General features: G+C 36.5%; 1 protein-coding gene across 6 annotated transcripts in view; it reads left to right on the plus strand.

Annotated features, from left to right (window-relative positions):
* RAB3GAP1 (RAB3 GTPase activating protein catalytic subunit 1) overlaps positions 1-17,286 on the plus strand; it is a 111,834-nt gene that overhangs the window by 84,451 nt on the left and 10,097 nt on the right. For all 6 annotated transcript variants that reach the window (XM_023259279.2, XM_023259280.2, XM_045034816.1 and 3 more), the window contains 2 exons: positions 1,625-1,762; positions 5,444-5,671. In XM_023259279.2, the coding sequence (XP_023115047.2) occupies positions 1,625-1,762; positions 5,444-5,671 (366 nt within the window). The remainder of the gene's footprint in view (positions 1-1,624; positions 1,763-5,443; positions 5,672-17,286) is intronic.

The following is a 17,286-nucleotide window of genomic DNA, read 5'->3' on the forward strand; positions in this document are numbered from 1 at the left end:
CTTAAGTATTTTGTCTCTAACTGCTAGCATTTACTGAGTATATGCCAGGCTTTATTCTTCCTGTGCCTTCCCCTCTCTGCCCCTCTCCTGCTCATGCGCGCGCGCGCGCTCGCTCTCTCTCTCAAATAAATAAAACATTAAAAAAAGAAAAAACTTCCAAAAATGAGGAAGATAGAAGAAAACAGTTATTTTGTTTGTTGCTATGTGTTTTGAATGCTATAGGTTTACCATGCTTCTATTTTATTATTGACAGATATTTGTGAAAAGTATTTATTTTTATGTCATTGGTTCTCAAATGAGGAGTGATTTTTTGACCCCCCAGGGATATTTGGTGATGCCTGGAAACTTTTTTCTGTTTTTTTGTTTGTTTGTTTTTGTTGTTTTTGAGAGAGAGAGTGTGTGCACATGAGCAAGCAGGGGGAGGGGCAGTGGGCGAGAGAGAATCTGAGGTGGACTCCATATTCAGTGCAGAGCCCGATGCAGGGCTTGATCTCACAACCCTGAGATCATGACCTGAGCTGAAATCAGAAGTCAGATGTTTATCTGACTAAACCACATAGGCACCCCTGGAAACATTTTTTCTTGTCTTTAGGTGGAGTGGTGCTGTAAGCATCTGATAGATAGAGGCTATAGATACTGCTAAACATCCTACAATGCGAAGGACACATCCACCACAAAAAAATTATCCAGTCTAAAATGTCATTAGTGCCGAGGCTATGAAACCCTGCTTTACAGTAAGCTCTTGACATCTAGAAGGAATGTATTTATTGTCAAGGTGCTCTAAACACTTACTTCCACTGGGCTTTATCTTACTATGTAGGAATAGAAAAGTCCATGTTTTTCTGGCTTTAACAACGAAGCAGGCAAGCTTTGTTTCGTTAGTCTCTGGATTGTTGAGTGCTTTCATATTTCAGATATAAAATCTAATGGAATCAATTCTCAGAACTTTCCTTAAGTTCCTTTCAGCAGTTTTGAAATGTTTTCTGTCACTCTTATAATGATTCTACAGTTGTATCTTCCTTTAGATTTGCCTTAGCTTCTTTTTTATTTGGGGTTACCATTAAAATATATAATGTCTCTGATTCCTAAAACAAAAATCCAAATACTTCTTGTGGGAATTAGTATTTAGAATGTCTTTGGAACCTAAACTCAAAGCAGCTTTGCCAACATAAGACTTAGTTATTTGGGGTCTTTTAGTTGAGATTCAAATCATTTGCCTTTATTTTAATTTTCATATTTATCAATTTTCTTCTCTTGCTAGTTGTAATAAAAACCTGGTTGTAACTAGTGATGACACACATAAACATATCATTAGGACTTCATTTCTTATCATTAATAGGCAGGAAAATGTTCAGTGCACCCAAATTCCTGTCTTTTGGCTGTTAATCCTGTCAAGAAAAACATGATAATCTTATTTGTTGGGGGGGAGGTATGCTGAAAGTCATATTTGTTATTAATTTGTTAATTTTTTATGTAGGTTCTAAAAAACTTGTAAATTTCTCTGAATTCTTTTAAATACAGATTTTGTGACTGCTAGAGATGAAATAATTGTTGTCTTTATTTTTATAGTTCTGCTTTTTCTAAAAAAAGCTGTTCATGAGCTTTGTCCTTTTGTGCTTCACAGGAACCAGCACCTATGACAGAAGATCTGCTGGAGGAGCAGTCAGAGGTTCTAGCTAAATTAGGAACATCAGCAGAAGGGGCTCACCTCCGAGCACGCATGCAGAGTGCCTGTCTGCTCTCAGATATGGAGTCTTTTAAGGTGGGTCACACTGTCAGAGCTTCGGAGTCTGTTTGGAGCTATTCTGGGATGAAGCTGTGAAAGTCACTCTCTAAAATGGTGTGAAGGCTTGAATGTCTTTTTTATTAAATGTTTTGAGATCATTAGTAGTTACAGCATCCTACGTTTATCTCCTAAAGGTCATAGCCAGACTTGGTTCTTAAATTTAAAACAAGAAAAGAACAATCTTTGAATAGTAGTTGGAAGTTGAGAATTGAATCATTTCTGTATGTGCATTGGAATGTTTTTCTCCTTTATGTGTTTATCCAATTTAATGCACAGCTTTTAGGAAAACCTTAAGATTTAACATAGGCTGCTTGATTATACTCAGTTACAGTCTACTGAAGTTTTGGAGGGAGATATGTAAACAGTTATGTGATGAGTTCACTTAGGAAGGCAGTGTCAGAAAGGTGACTGACTCTACTGAGTGGGTCATGGAGGGTTTCTCAGAAGAGTCACTACTTTAGGGTAAGTAGGCATTTGCTACCTGAAGAAGAATACTTTAGGGTTAGATATAGTCCTGTGTTGGAACATAGAGGATTCAGAGAATGGTGACATTTGGCTTATTAGCTTAAAAACCCAGGGATGAAAAAGGTCTTTTTTTTTTTTTTTTTTTTTTTCAATGTGTATTTGTTTTTTATAGAGAGAGCACAAGCAGGGGAGGAGCGGGGGGCAGGGGAGAGGAGGGAACAGAGGATTCGAAGCAGGCTCTGCGCTGACAGCAGCAAGCCTGATGCAGGGCTCGAATTCATGAACCATGAGATCATGACTTGAGCTGAAGTCACTCAATCAACTGAGCCATCCAGATGCCCTTGTTTTTGAATTACTTATTCTTGAAAGTAGAGGCAAGGCCATGTATATTAAAACAAACAGAACAAAAACCCCAAGTGGGTAGCCTGGTGGGCCATAGGCCTTCCCTGTGCCTCCTGCTGATACTCTGAACTGTTTCCCATGCCCAGATTTTCCTCCTTGACCTGCTGCTATCAGTGATGGTCTCCATCTCCCTGTTCCATAGCCTCCAATCAGTCCTGCTTTTGTGCTGTATGCCAACTTGAGTTTCATTTTTTTCAACAGAAACAACTTATGAAAACCTATGTCACTTTTATCTTCCCTGTTAGCAGATTGTAGGACAGTAAAAGGGAATGCTTTTATTCCCTGCTTATTTCCCCCATCTTTACCAAAAGAAAAAAAAGTCTTTAGTAAACTTCTTGATAGGTACATGTTTTTCTTAGAGACTAAGAAGATAGGGAACATCTGTGTGTTTTGTTCTGCCATGAGACAAAAGAGATGTATTGTTTTAAAACAAAATAGTAACAGTGGAAGAAGAGAGGACAGTTGGCTCTCAGGGCATGTGTTAAATCAAAAAGGTAGAAAAAGGGAATTGGCTTATGATGTATGTGCACAACAGGAAGTACCAGCCTCTGTAGCAGTTGTTTTCCTACCTGACCTCTAGCTGCCTTCATATTTATCTGCCCCTGTGCTGCTACCACATCCTTGCAGAGGCCCTTCTAGGATCTAGGCACTCCTAGGATCTATGAATCTAGGATTCATAATCGAAACTGTAAAAGCTTTCCTCTAGAAACATATTAGCCCCTTATGGGAAGGTTCTGTGTGATTCCAACACTGTACCTCAGCAAAACTAAGCTCATTCGACTCTTTTAGACTCATTTGGGTACCTGCAAATCTCTTAAAATATTCTTTTAATAAAAAGATTATATTTCAAATAGCCAACTTAACACATCTGCCCCTGCCTATGTGGGAATCAGTTATTAGGTTTAAGGAAATACATAGTTACTCTAAAGTAGATATGGTTGCCTCTCCTTTTTTATATGGGGGTGACTAGTATTAGGGGCCCTTAGGAGAGTATGCAGAGCTTTGGGTGGATGCTGATAGGTACCTTAGGTACCTGCCCCTCTCAGTTCCAGAAGGGCAGGACCTATTCTCAAGCATTTCCTTGGAGTACATACCTGTAACAGTAGAAAGAAAACACAGCTGAAGTGAGCCTTGACCCTTTTTTGGTAGCTGTAGGTTAAGCCTGGTACATGGTACAGTAAGGCAAGCCAGAAGAAAGAATTTTGGTGTGAAAGGTCTTTTTTAACTTGTGTACTACGGGATGTTTTTATGTGGGTGTGGTGTTGCCTGGTTAATAACCAGATCTTTGTACATGAATCCTGAGTCATGCAGTAATCTTGACCCATTACTGTTTGCAGCATTTTTTTATTGCCATGATGCCATAGTCGTTGGAAGTTTATGTTGCTGACTCTCAGTTAAGAATCTTCCTCTGAGTCCTCATCCCTCAGGAGAATTTCTTGAATTGATAGGGATGGTGAAGCTGGTTGTCAGGGGACTCAGTGAGGACAAATGGGCAGTTTTGCTCTTCATATTTAAGGCTACTATTCTTATCATGTCTGTTTTCATTTTGGTCTGGAGTTATTTTAATTTAAAAAGGAAGAAAATGACCTTTCTGCTTTTTTTTTAATTTTTTTTTTTAATGTTTTATTTATTTTTGAGACAGGGAGAGACAGAGCATAAATGGGGGAGGGTCAGAGAGAGAGGGAGACACAGAATCTGAAACAGGCTCCAGGCTCTGAGCAGTCAGCACAGAGCCCAACGCGGGGCTCGAACTCACGGACAGTGAGATCGTGACCTGAGCCAAAGTCGGATGCTTAACCAACTGAGCCACCCAGGTGCCCCGACCTTTCTGCTTATTAGCACATTCTTGTTAATGTTTATATCACTTAACTATTATAGGTAAATAAAATAGTACGCATAGCAGGAAGTATATGTTGTGGTAGAGAATATAACTAAAAAGGTATGTGTTTAATGTGTGTACACATATTCTTTGAGTTTGTGTATATATACATACACACGTGCCCATCTTTAGTACTCTACTAATACATCACTGGACACTTGCAAGAAGACTTCCATGCCTTACCACTAACACTGTGAAGCCTCTACTTTTTTTCCAGGCTTGAATGTAGAATTACTTAAGAACTTTGGCATGCATCATCATTAATTCTATAGACTTATCCAGTAAATGAAAGTTTAATTAGTTGGTTTCAGAAGCTGAAAAGCAATAGTTAGAATTCCAGTTCCTTAACAACACAAAAGTAATGTATGTGATGGTAATTTGTTGTATAAAGTACAAGAATTTGATCACTGAATAGAACATTTCTGAGGTTGGCTGATACTTACTGCAGTACCAGTATTGATTTTTGAGAGAAAAAAAAGAGTAGAACTTTTCCATTATTGTGTTATTATTCTAATTGTGTTGTGTATTATTTAATTACTTGAGTCAAGCTTATTTGATACTTTTCCAACTATTGAGTACTTTTCCAACTATTGAGTAGTTACTATGCTATAATTTTAAACTAACTTATATAACTTATAATCCACTTAAGAGAGTTATTTTCATTTTACAACAGATTTTTATGTCTAAATTCATCGAAGTAAAATGTGTTCTTTTTCTGCAAAGTGGAGACAACAAAAGAAAATGGTTTTGGTACTTGAACATCTGGCCTATTTTAAAGGCCACACTCAGGTCACATATTAGATTTTGTAAAGATTAGGTAATTTTTGGTGAAAGTATGATTTTGCAAACAAGCTTATCACTAACTGTTGATTGTTACTGGATTCTGCTGAACTTTTTTTGCCTTATTTTAGGCAGCAAATCCAGGTTGTTTTCTGGAAGATTTTGTGAGGTGGTACTCACCCCGGGATTATATTGAAGAGGAAGTCATTGATGAAAAGGGCAACATGGTTCTGAAAGGAGAACTGAGTGCCCGAATGAAGATTCCAAGCAATATGTGGGTAGAAGCCTGGGAAACAGCTAAACCAATTCCTGCCAGAAGGCAGAGGAGACTTTTTGATGATACACGGGAAGCAGAAAAGGTAACTGAGGTTTGGGTATCTAACACCAGAAAGCTAACTATTGTTCTAACATTTTTAAAACTTACTATAATAGATGTTTAAGCCTTAGACACACTTGAGAAGCAAAGCATTAAAATTTAATGAGCCTTTTATGTATCTGCTATTCATATTTAAGATTTTAAAACTACTTCCAAATAGCCAAAGAATAAGACATGCATATTTTATATAGAATGCTTACCATCGGACTGCCTCATAGCATATAACAAAAGATGGTCACATCCTTTGACCTAGCAGTTTTATTACCAAAACAGTTTGTTAAAGAAATAATAAGAAATACATAAAGATTAATGTATAAGAATGGTGTTCAACAAAGTTTTCTAGTGACAAAGTAGACACAATAAAAGTTTCCGAAAATAAGCTTGGTTTAATAAATTATGGTATAATCCATTTAGTGGACTGCTTTGTAATTGTCAAAAAACATTTGGAGTTCTGGAGAATAGTGACAGCTACCTGATAACAAATTGTCCTACGCTTTCTCCCTCCCAGCTATCCCCCAAACCCCATGAAATTAATAAGTAAATAAATCTATGCCTTTGGCATTACTAAGAGGTAGAGACCTTAGTGACCTTCAAATTAACTCTAAGTTGGGAAATAAGCCAAATTTCAAAGGAGTTCCCAGTACTGTAAGCCTGTGGGTGTAGAGAGCGGGGCAGGGAGTCTTCAGAAGAGCTGAGGGATGCAGAAGACTTAGATGGAGCACAGAGCCACCCCAGAAGGAGAGAGCCTAACATTAATACTCAGTGCAGGTATGGCTTGAAAATTCACAGCACTGGCTACAGAGAAGGGACTTTAAGTAGGATTAGAAGTAGAAGTAGATACTCAGACGTTGCCTTGGGAAGAACTAGATATATGGAGAAGGAATTGCCCCTTTGAGATAAAATGGTGATGGGAAAAAAGGAATAAGGGGGAAGTTAGGAATCCTGCAGAAATGCAAGAGAAATAAAACCTATCAATCTCTGTCACCTTCCCTTCTCCCAATCCATTAAAGAAATGGTGCAGAAGAGAGCACTTTTAAACTGACATGACTAGGACTAGTAAAGAGCAGACCATATCCATACAAAACTACTATAAAAACAAAACAAAACAGAAAATGCAGATTGGGTCATTTCAGCTAATGAAAACATTTCCCACAAAATTGACCACGAAACAGGAAAAAATTGTAACACTCCAAAGAAGTAAGTTGTCTTCAAACCAGCATGGGGAATATGAAGAATCATGTTTAATCAGATATACTAAGAGCCAAGAGCAGAAATGGACCAAAAAACTCCATGAAGAAATGAAGCCACAGCTGGTTTAACTCTCAGGGTAGGAGTAGAAGAAAAAGACAACCATATCAAAAATAAAGACTAAATTACAAAGCGCCTATAGGAGAATAGATTTACATTTAAATTTGATAAAAGTAAACAAGGAAAAACAGCAAAAACAGCCAAGAGAATGAAAATGGATGAATAGTTAAAGGAGTTGAAGAGAAACTAGTAAAAATGGAAGATAAGAAAAGTAGAAGTAATATTCATTTTATCAGAGTCTTTGAAGAGGAAAAACCAAAACACTGGATCAGAACTAATATTTGAAACTGCAGTCCAAGAAACCTTTCTGGAAATAAAAGAAAACCTGAATTTATGTATTGAAAGAGCTCCCCGGGTATAGAGGAAGATGCACCAGAAGTAATGAACTCCAAAATACATCACTATAAAACTGCTAGAACTTAAATATTTAAAGAAAAAAAATTCTCAGGACTTCTAAGCAAAGAAATGAAAATAATTTACAAGGAAAGAGAATTAGATGTCAGATTTCTCAAAAGCAAGGCAATGTGGGGCAGCATTTTCAAGAACTGTAAGTAAAAAGTATAAACCAAAGATATTATATGCCACCAAAGTGTCCACATAGTCAAGACTATAAAAATATTTTCTCTGAGTTTTTGTACACACACATTTCTGTACATACTTACCCATCCTGAGGACTCTACTAGAGCTGCCCTAATAGAACATTCTGCAGTGTTAGAAACATTCTATTGCTGTGATGTCCAAAATTATAGCTACTGGCCATATGTGGCTATGATGAAAACTTGAAATGTGGCTAGTATAACTGAAATTTTAAATGGCTACATGTGGCTAGTTGCTTCCTTATTTAACAACATACAGGAGGATAAACTTCATCCAACCAAGATGTGACTGGGGAAACTTTGACAGAGGGCCTGTGGTGAGCATTTTATTTCTTTAATTTTAGAGCTAAGACTAAAACTGAGGATATAGGTAGAAGAAGATGTAAAAATTGTAGTAGAATGAGAAGTTGGGACAAAAAGAGGATGGGGGAGGGAAGTAGAATGAGATCATTGATTTAAACATAAATAGATAATAAGTGGTAATCAGAAAATACCCATTTAAAAATTGGGTTCCACGCTGATTATGGAGCCTGCTTAAAATTCTCTCTCTCTCCCTCCCTTTGCCCCTCTCCCCAGCTCATGTTCTTTCTCTGTCTCTTTCAAAATATAAAGTAGAATAGATTAAATTAAATTAAGTTAAATTAAAATGTCAGACCAATTGCAAATACTTAGAGTTAAAGGGAACTAAGGGCACAAAAAATGTATTACTGCAAAGATAGCTACTAAAATAAAAATATAGAACTTCCTAAGGACCAGCAAAAATTGTTTTAAAAAGAAAGAACACACAACAGATAAACACACATAACATCATGTGTGTGATCACATCACACACAGAATAAGTCCTGTAAAATCCAAGTGTCTGCTACAAACAAGGGATTCATTGATTCAAAAAGGCTACAAAGTCAGAATGGCTAAAATAAAAAAGGTAAGAAATAACAAGTGTCGACAAAGATTTGGAGAAAAGGGAACCCTCATGCATGGTGGGAATGCAAATTGGTGCATCCATTATAGAAAGTAGTATGGAGGTTCCTCAAAAAACTAAAAATAGAATAACATGTGATCCAATAATTTTACTATTGGGTATTTACCCAAAGAAAATGAAATCACAAATTCGAAAAGATAGATGTTCCCCTGTGTTTATTGCAGCATTATTCACAAGATCCAAGATTTAGGAGCAACTGGAGTGTCTTTTGATAGATGAATGGCTAAAGAAGATGTGGTATATGTCTATAATGGAATATTATTCATCCATAAAAAAGAATAAGATCTGGCCATTTGCAGCAACATGGATAGATCTGGAAGATATCATGCTAAGTGAAATAAGTTAGTCAGGGAAAGACAAATACCATATGATTTCACGAATATGTGCAACTTAAGAAACAAAACAGGGGTGCCTGGGTGGCTCAGTTGGTTAAGTATCGATTTTTGATTTCTGCTCAAGTCATGATCTCACAGTTCGTGAATTCGAGACCCACACTGGGCTCTGTGCTGAACAGTGTGGAGCCTGCTTGGAATTCTCTCTCTCCCCCCCTCACTCTGCCCCTTTCCCCGTCTCAAAAATAAATAAACTTTTAAAAAACCTTAAAAAAAAAAAACACTGAAACACAAGAAACAAGACAACTGAAGAAAGAGAAAAAAAATGGACCCTTAAGAATAGAGAACAAACTGATGCTTGCCAGAGGGAAGATGTGTAGGGTTGTGAGTGAAATAGAAAAAGAGGATTACGAGTACACATTTACTGTGATGATCACGGAGAAGTGATAAAATTGTTGAAGCATTATTACTGCCTTAAACTAATATAACACTGTATTGTTAGTTATGCTTCAAAAATTAATCAAAAGTAAGAAAAAATACATAGAATAGAGATATGATTAGAGTAAGGGTATAGCCAAATTATTCCTTTAGTTTTCTGCCTATGGTTAATTATATAATTAAATTTATTTTATCATATACACAAAAAGAAGGTTACAAAGTAAATAATGGACAGATTCATCAGGTACCTGAAAGCAATAAAAAAAGGGGTTATGATCCTGATATGAAATAAGGTAGAATTAAAGCAAAAGAGCATTAAAAGATGCTTTATAAGCTAAAAATGGTATTTCACAATGAGGGTATAATATTTGTTAATATTTATACACTAGATAACAGCCATCTGTATAAAATAGGAAACCATAGGAAGTAAGGGAAGAAACAGATTGAAACATACTTATAACAGAGGACTTTGACCACATTACTCTTTGTACAAGACAATCAAGTAGTCAAAACTAAGGAAATATCTAAGATAGTAAGGCTGATCTTTTAGATATATCCCAAACACTGTACCTTAGCAATAGAAGCTGTACCTTCTTTTCACATGCACATGGAGCATTCACAAAAACTGATAGTATATTAGGGCACAAAAAAACACACAGCAGGATTCATCATGAAAATATTGTCAGTACTCTGATCTCTGCAATAAAACTAGAGATTAAAAATGAAACAGCAATAACAAGGGATGCCTGGGTGGCTTAGTTGGTTAAGCATCTGACTTTTGATCTCAGCTCAGGTCTTAATCTCAGGGTTGTGAGTTCAAGCCCCACACTAGGCTCCACACAGCCTACTTAAATATAGAAAGAAACAACAAAAAAAATCTAGGGCTTCTCCCTGGAAATTTAAAAGCCTTATATTAACTTTTAGGTAAAGGAGAAATTATAAAACAAACTTCTGAAAAATAACGAAAACACTGTATATCCAAATCTATAAGACATATTTAAGGAGTGATGAAAGCAAAATCCATAGCCCTAAATACCTACGTTACGAAAATAGAAGGCATGCATGGCTGGCTTAATCAGTGGAGTATGAGACTCTTGATCTCAGGGTTGTGGGTTCAAGTCCTATGTTGGATATAGAGATTATTCAAAAATAAATGAAAATTACTGAATTAATAAATTTCTAACTCAAAAAGCTAGAGAAAGAACAACAAAAGTAAAACTATAAGAAAACCAGAAGGTAATGCTAAAGATAAAAGAGAGTGATGAAGTAGAGAACAGAAAAACAGATCAAATTAATAAATATGGTTTTATTTTAAAAAATCAAAATTGGCAAATTGTTGCTTTAATCACAAAAGAAAAGGAAAAGCATGCATTACAAAATAAGAAATGATAAAAAGTGCCAATAATTATTGATACAGAGGAAATATTTTTTAAAAATACTTTATATGATTGTGCATATAAATTTGAAAACCAAGATGAAATGGAGGATTTCTTGGGACAATACAGTATATAAAAAAATGACCCCAGTGAAGATAGAATATGTAAACAGACCAGTTTCCATAGAAGAAACAGACAATTATCAAGAAATGACCCCATAAAAAAACACCAGGCTTAAGCTGGTTTCACAGGGGACTTCATCTAAATGTTGAGAGATCAGATAGTTCAAATGCTGCTTAAATTGTTTCAGTACATAGCAAATGAAGGAAATCTTCCAAAATCTTTTTATCGTAAACTGTGACTATGACATTGGTCCCTAAGACTGGTAAAGGAGGCATATCTAAAAAAAGTACAGACCAGTAATACTTAAGAAATTTAATGTAAATCCTTTTAAGTTTGTTTAGAGAGAGATGAAGGTGAGGGGCAGAGAGAGCCGGAGAGAGAGAATCCCAAGCAGGCTCCTTGCTGTCAACGTGGAGCCTGATGTGGGGCTCTATCTCATGATACCATGAGATCATGACCTGAACCGAAGTCAAGAGTTGGATGCTCAACTGCCTGAGCCACCCAGGCACCCCCCGAATGCAAAATCCTAAATGAATAGGCTCTTACTACTTTGAGATAATAATACATGTCAACTGAGTGCAACAGTGATTTTTTTTGAAGTTTATTTATATAATTAACTTCATTAATAGGTCTAAAAAGAAAGTATATCATTATCTTACATGTACTGAAAAAATCTTTGATAAAATTTAATACTCCTTTCTAATAAAAGATTCAGAATTAAGAATGGATGGATACTTCCTTAAAATAAAAAATAATGTATATAGACCTCAATCCTAAACAAAGTATCTTAATTGGGGAACCCTAGAACTATTCTCACTAAGGTCAGGAATGAGGCAAGGGTGCCTACTGTCTCATTTAACATTATTTAACGTTATTTTGGAGACATTAGTCAATATAATTAGAAAAGAGAAAACAGAGACATAGAAGTTGAAAGAACTTTTTGTTTGCAGCTGCTATGACAGTATACCTGGAAAAATCTAAAGAATCGGTGATAAAAGTAATTGAAAATAATTCAGCAAGGTAGCAGAATATAAAGTTAATATGTATCTAGTAGCCTTCATATACACAAATAATAATAATTCTGAAGATGTGAATGACATTTTCTCTTCATTATAAGTGGAAAAAAAAAAGGTGAAATGCCTAGAAATAACCAGAAATGATAGAAATATGAATAAAGAAACACTCCTGAAAAACACACATGAATAGATATCACTTGTTCTTGGTTAGGAAGTCTCAACATCATTAAGTTCAGTTCTACTTAAATTAATTTATAAATTTAATGCAGTCCCATAAAGTATGAAAAAGGCTTTAGTATGGAGCCAGACAAGTTGATACTCAAATTTATCTGGAAAAATAAACATGCAGGCTTAGGACTCAGAGGTTTGGAGAGGGACTTTTAATGGGGTTTTTTTGGGTTCATGGATGTGTTTAAAATTGTGGTTTTGGTTGTACAACTCTGTAAATATACCTAAAACTATTGGATTGTACACTTTAAATGGGTGAGTTGTTATTTTAAAAAAGCATACAAGAGTAGCTAAGAATGGATTGTAAAGAAAGAGTTATGAAAAGAAAGCTATGAGGCAGGTGAATGGTGGGGGGCGGGGGGGGCGGGGAACTAACCCTACCAGATATTAAAGCATAATACATAGCCTCACTATTTAAATAATATGATAATGGTGCATAACTAGACAGCCCAGTGAAGGAGAATGGAAAAAACATAAATACATATAGAAATCTAGTATATGATGAAAATGTCATCTCAAATCACTGGTATGGATAGACCTTTTAATACATCTATTTGGGATAACTGAGTAACCATTTGGCAGAAGATAAAATTAGATCTGTTTCTCATACCATACATAAGAATGGACTGAAAAAGAAAAGGGTGTCTGAGTGGCTCAGTCGGTGAAGCATCTGACTTTGGCTCAGGTCATGATCTCACTGTTCATGATTTGGAGCCTCTTATTGGATGAGCACAAGCCCCACTTTGGGTGAGCTCGATCCCCGCTTCGGGTGAGCCCTGCTTCTCTCCCTCCCCCTCCCCCTCCCCCTCCCCCCCCCCCTTGTGGGATCCTCTCTCTCTCTCTGCCCCTTGCTCATTTGTGCCCTCTCACTCTCAAAAAAAAAAAAAAAAAAAAGTCAAAAGACAAATGATAAACTGGGAGAAATATTTGTAAAGTGGAAGAAATGTATGTATTACAGATAAAGTGCAAAAATACTATAGAAACATGGGCAAGAGATACGAGGAGATAACTCATCTACCCAAAAGATAATTACCCTTAAACCTTTCAAAAGATGTTCAGCTTCATTCATAGTAAGAGAAATGCAAATTTATAAACTTCACTGAGATAACCATTTCTCACACATCAGATTGGTAAAATTTAAAAGCTTAATAAATACCGAATGAGGCCCTGAGGCAACAGGCTCTTTTGAACATTACTGGTGAGAGGCATGACGGTACAACCCCCTATGGAGGGGAATTTGGCAGTATTTAATAAAACTTACATGTGCATTTACCCTTTTACCCAAAAAGCAATCCCATTTCTAGTAATTTACCCTAGTATTTTCAAAACAAAAATAAAGATGCACTAAGTTGTTCATTCTTGTATTGCTTGTAATTAGAAAATACTGGAAACTATCTGTATGCTCAAATTTAGGAGCTTTATTGAATAAACTGTGGTTGATCTACATAATAGAGGACTTTGCAGTTGTTTAAAAATGAGGAAAATGTCTATTAACTGATAGTGATTTTTAGGATGTTTTTAAGAGAGAAGTAAAGTACCAATGAATATATGTAGTATCCTTCATTTTGTGTAAAAAGAGGGGGAGATTAAGAAAACACTTACCTCTTTATCTTCACAAAAACAAATTTATCTTCACAAAACTGAAAGCATTGAAATTAGTTACCTGGAATGGTTGAAAGGGGGAAGAAAATATAGAGTGAAAGGAGTGTGGAAGGGAGTGACATGTAGAGAAGAGTATACTTCCTGTACACTTTGACTTCTGGAAAAATGTTAATTGCCTACATAATCAAAAATTAAATTAACAAGAATAGACAGGAGGGACATGACCAAAACTGAAAGCAAGCTGGATAAATGAACTCGGGTGTGATTCGGATAATAACATAACCACACTGAAACGAGGTCAAGGTTGGGAGGATAATTTAACTCAAGTAATTTATGATCAACCACATAAGATATGTTTGACTGTATACCCTCTGGTTTGGCGGGAGGTGGGAGAGCACTGCAGACAAATCCTAAACTTTGTTTTCTAAATTTGTTTGTTGTAGTTATGTGGGTAAGCAGTTCTGAAACTTTTGGGTGGATTATTGTTTGAGCAAATGAGTAATTAAATGTGTTGGTGGTGTTAGAAGCCAGAATTCTTGCTGTGGAAGTGCGATGCAAACATGGAATTGAAGAAAGTGAGGGAGACCCAATGGCAGTGGATTGGAATTGGAAGTGTTGGTGTGGAACTATAGGTTTCTAAAGTATCGATAGGTATGTGGGTATATGCATATGCATATATACAAGCATATATTTCGTAGCTTTCTCCTGAAGGTGTCTAGAAGCAGGGACATCTCAGTAGCAGTAAACACATATATATTGATTTCTAGAACATTTCTTACTAAAAGGAACTGTGTCTTCCTCAGAGAAATGGCTGGTTTGGGAATTGGGATAAAGAAGGTATAATATGAATGTGGAACATTATGTGTTGCCAGAAAATAAGAAACTGCTTAAAAAGAGGAGTATTTCCTAAGGAGGTAGCTTAAAGGAACTCTTATTGTCAAAACCTGGACAAGCTGAATGGCAAATAATTAAGGATGGTAACAAATTATAAACCATTGGAAAAAAGTCAGCACCCATGGGTCTCCATTGATAATTTACAGATAAATGAGAGAGAAGGGAGGTATTGCAGCTCAAAGATGACAGATGAATATGGAGGGTATGCTGGAGTTGAAAACCCTTCATTTTACAGCAGTATTCATAGTAAAGATTAATTGGTTCAAGTAAGAATTAACCAAGAGATGTCCAGGTGGGAATTTGGGTGAAGAGCATCATACTTACATGGTTTTAAAGTGTTTCTCCACAGATTACTTCTGAATTGCAAGGAAATAATAACTATGTAGTAGAGAAATGGGGTAATACCTTGAGTGGATGGTCAAAATTAATATCACTAATAAGGGGCAGATGCAGATTGTCTACATCGAGATGTGTTGTAAGGATCCACCAGCACTTAGCACTGATCTGAGATTGTATATTTTGCATCAAGTCATGAGGAAACATTAGGTAAACCCAAGATGAGAGACATTGTATTCTAAAAAGAGCCAAAAAAAAAAAAAAAAAACCCAAAACACCAAACCCCCCCCCAACATACCATTGTAGGAGTATATTAAAGGGACACAGGAACCAACTAAAACATTTCCCAATGGCCAGTACTGGAACAATTTGAACAATAAAATAAAATACTATTGGACTGTAACTCAAAGTATGAAATAAACATCCTTGAGTCTATAGTGATACAAATAAGTAAATAAATTGGTGAGAAGAGACCAATCTAATGCAGAAGAACTCCAAATCTACTCTGCCTACAAGGAGGTGGAGCATAAATCCCATTCCATAAACATGGGCTGTACAGAGTGATTTCCTTTAAAGAGTACAGTATTGGGGCGCCTGGGTGGCGCAGTCGGTTAAGCGTCCGACTTCAGCCAGGTCACGATCTCTCGGTCCGTGAGTTCGAGCCCCGCGTCAGGCTCTGGGATGATGGCTCGGAGCCTGGAGCCTGTTTTCCGATGCTGTGTCTCCCTCTCTCTCTGCCCCTCCCCCGTTCATGCTCTGTTTCTCTCTGTCCCAAAAATAAATAAAAAACGTTGAAAAAAAAATTTTTTTTAAAAATAAAAAAAATAAAGAGTACAGTATTTAAATTAGAGAACATGAGTAAATTTACAGTGCAGACATCTGACAATACTGTCTTAGCCAGGTGAGCGAGGTTAACAACAGGGATAAGTCATATTGGTAGTTTCATGTGCTGTTGATATGAGGTGATGAAGTAGCACTTTACATCTCTTGTCTTCCCAGAAATACCTAGCCCCAGTTTGATCATAAGAAAAACATTAAATAAGTTTGAGTAGAGGCTCTTGTTACAAAATACCTGACTAGAATTCCTTAAAACTGTCAAGGGCAGTGAACACAAAGGAAGTCTAAGAAAGTGTTACATGTAAGGGGAGCCTAGAAACATGACTACCAAATATAATGTATCCTGGATGGGCTCCTGAAATAGGAAAAGGACATAAATAAAAACTAAGGAAATTGAAGGATGCCTGGGTGGCTCAGTCGGTTAAGCATCCGACTTAGCTTAGGTCATGATCTCACGGTTTGTGGGTTTGAGCCCCGTGTCAGGCTCTGTGCTGACAGCTCAGAGCCTGGAGCCTGCTGCGGATACTCTGTCTCCCTCTCTGTTTCTCTCTCTCTCTCAATCTCTCTCTCTCTCTCTCTCTGTCTCTGTCTCTGTCTCAAAAATATTAAAAAAAAAAACTAAGGAAAGTGAATATACAGATATTGACAGTATGATTCATAATAGCAAAAAAGAGGAACAAACCTTCATCTGTCAACTAATGAAGGAATAAATGTGGCATATTCATACAATAGCATACTATTGAGCCATAAAAATGAATGAAGTTCTGATACATGGTATAACACGAACAAACCTTAACATTGTGCTAAGAACCTTAACACTGTGCTAACAGTGTGCTAAGTGCTAAGTGAAAGAAACCAGAAATAGAAGGCCACATGTTACATGCTTCCATTTATGGGAAATACCAGAATAGGCAAATTCATGAAGACAGAAAGTTAGTTTAGTAGTTACTAGGGGCTAGGAGGTGGGAGAAATGAGGGAATGACTGCTGTTGGGTAATGGGCTTCTTTTTGGGGTGATTAAGATGTTTTGGAATTAGATAATGGTGATGGTTGTATAACTTGTAAGTATGCTAAAAACCACTGAAGTGTATGTTTAAAGTGGTGAATTTTATGGTATGTAAATTATATCTAAAATTTTTAAAACTAAGGAAATATGAATAAAGTGTGGGATTCCACTTATTCAGAAAGGTGAGGGGAGGGTACTGTATTCAAAATGTCAATGTTATAGGGGCGCCTGGGTGGCTCAGTCGGTTGGGTGTCCAGATTCGGCTCAGGTCATGATCTCACAGTCTGTGAGGTCGAGCCCTGCGTCGAGCTCTATGCTGTCAATTCAGAGCCTGGAGCCTGTTTCAGATTCTGTGTCTCCCTCTTTCTCTGTCCCTCCCCCATTCAAGCTCTGTCTCTATCAAAAAATGAATAAACGTTAAAAAAATTTTTTTTTAAATGTCAGTGTTATAAAAGACTGGAAAACTTCGAGATTTGTTGAGGTTAATGAGGTATGGCAACTTAAGGCAGTGTATGGTCTTTAAT

The sequence above is a fragment of the Felis catus genome, chromosome C1 (genome assembly GCF_018350175.1).
Source record: "Felis catus isolate Fca126 chromosome C1, F.catus_Fca126_mat1.0, whole genome shotgun sequence".
NCBI classification, from domain to species: Eukaryota; Metazoa; Chordata; class Mammalia; order Carnivora; family Felidae; genus Felis; species Felis catus.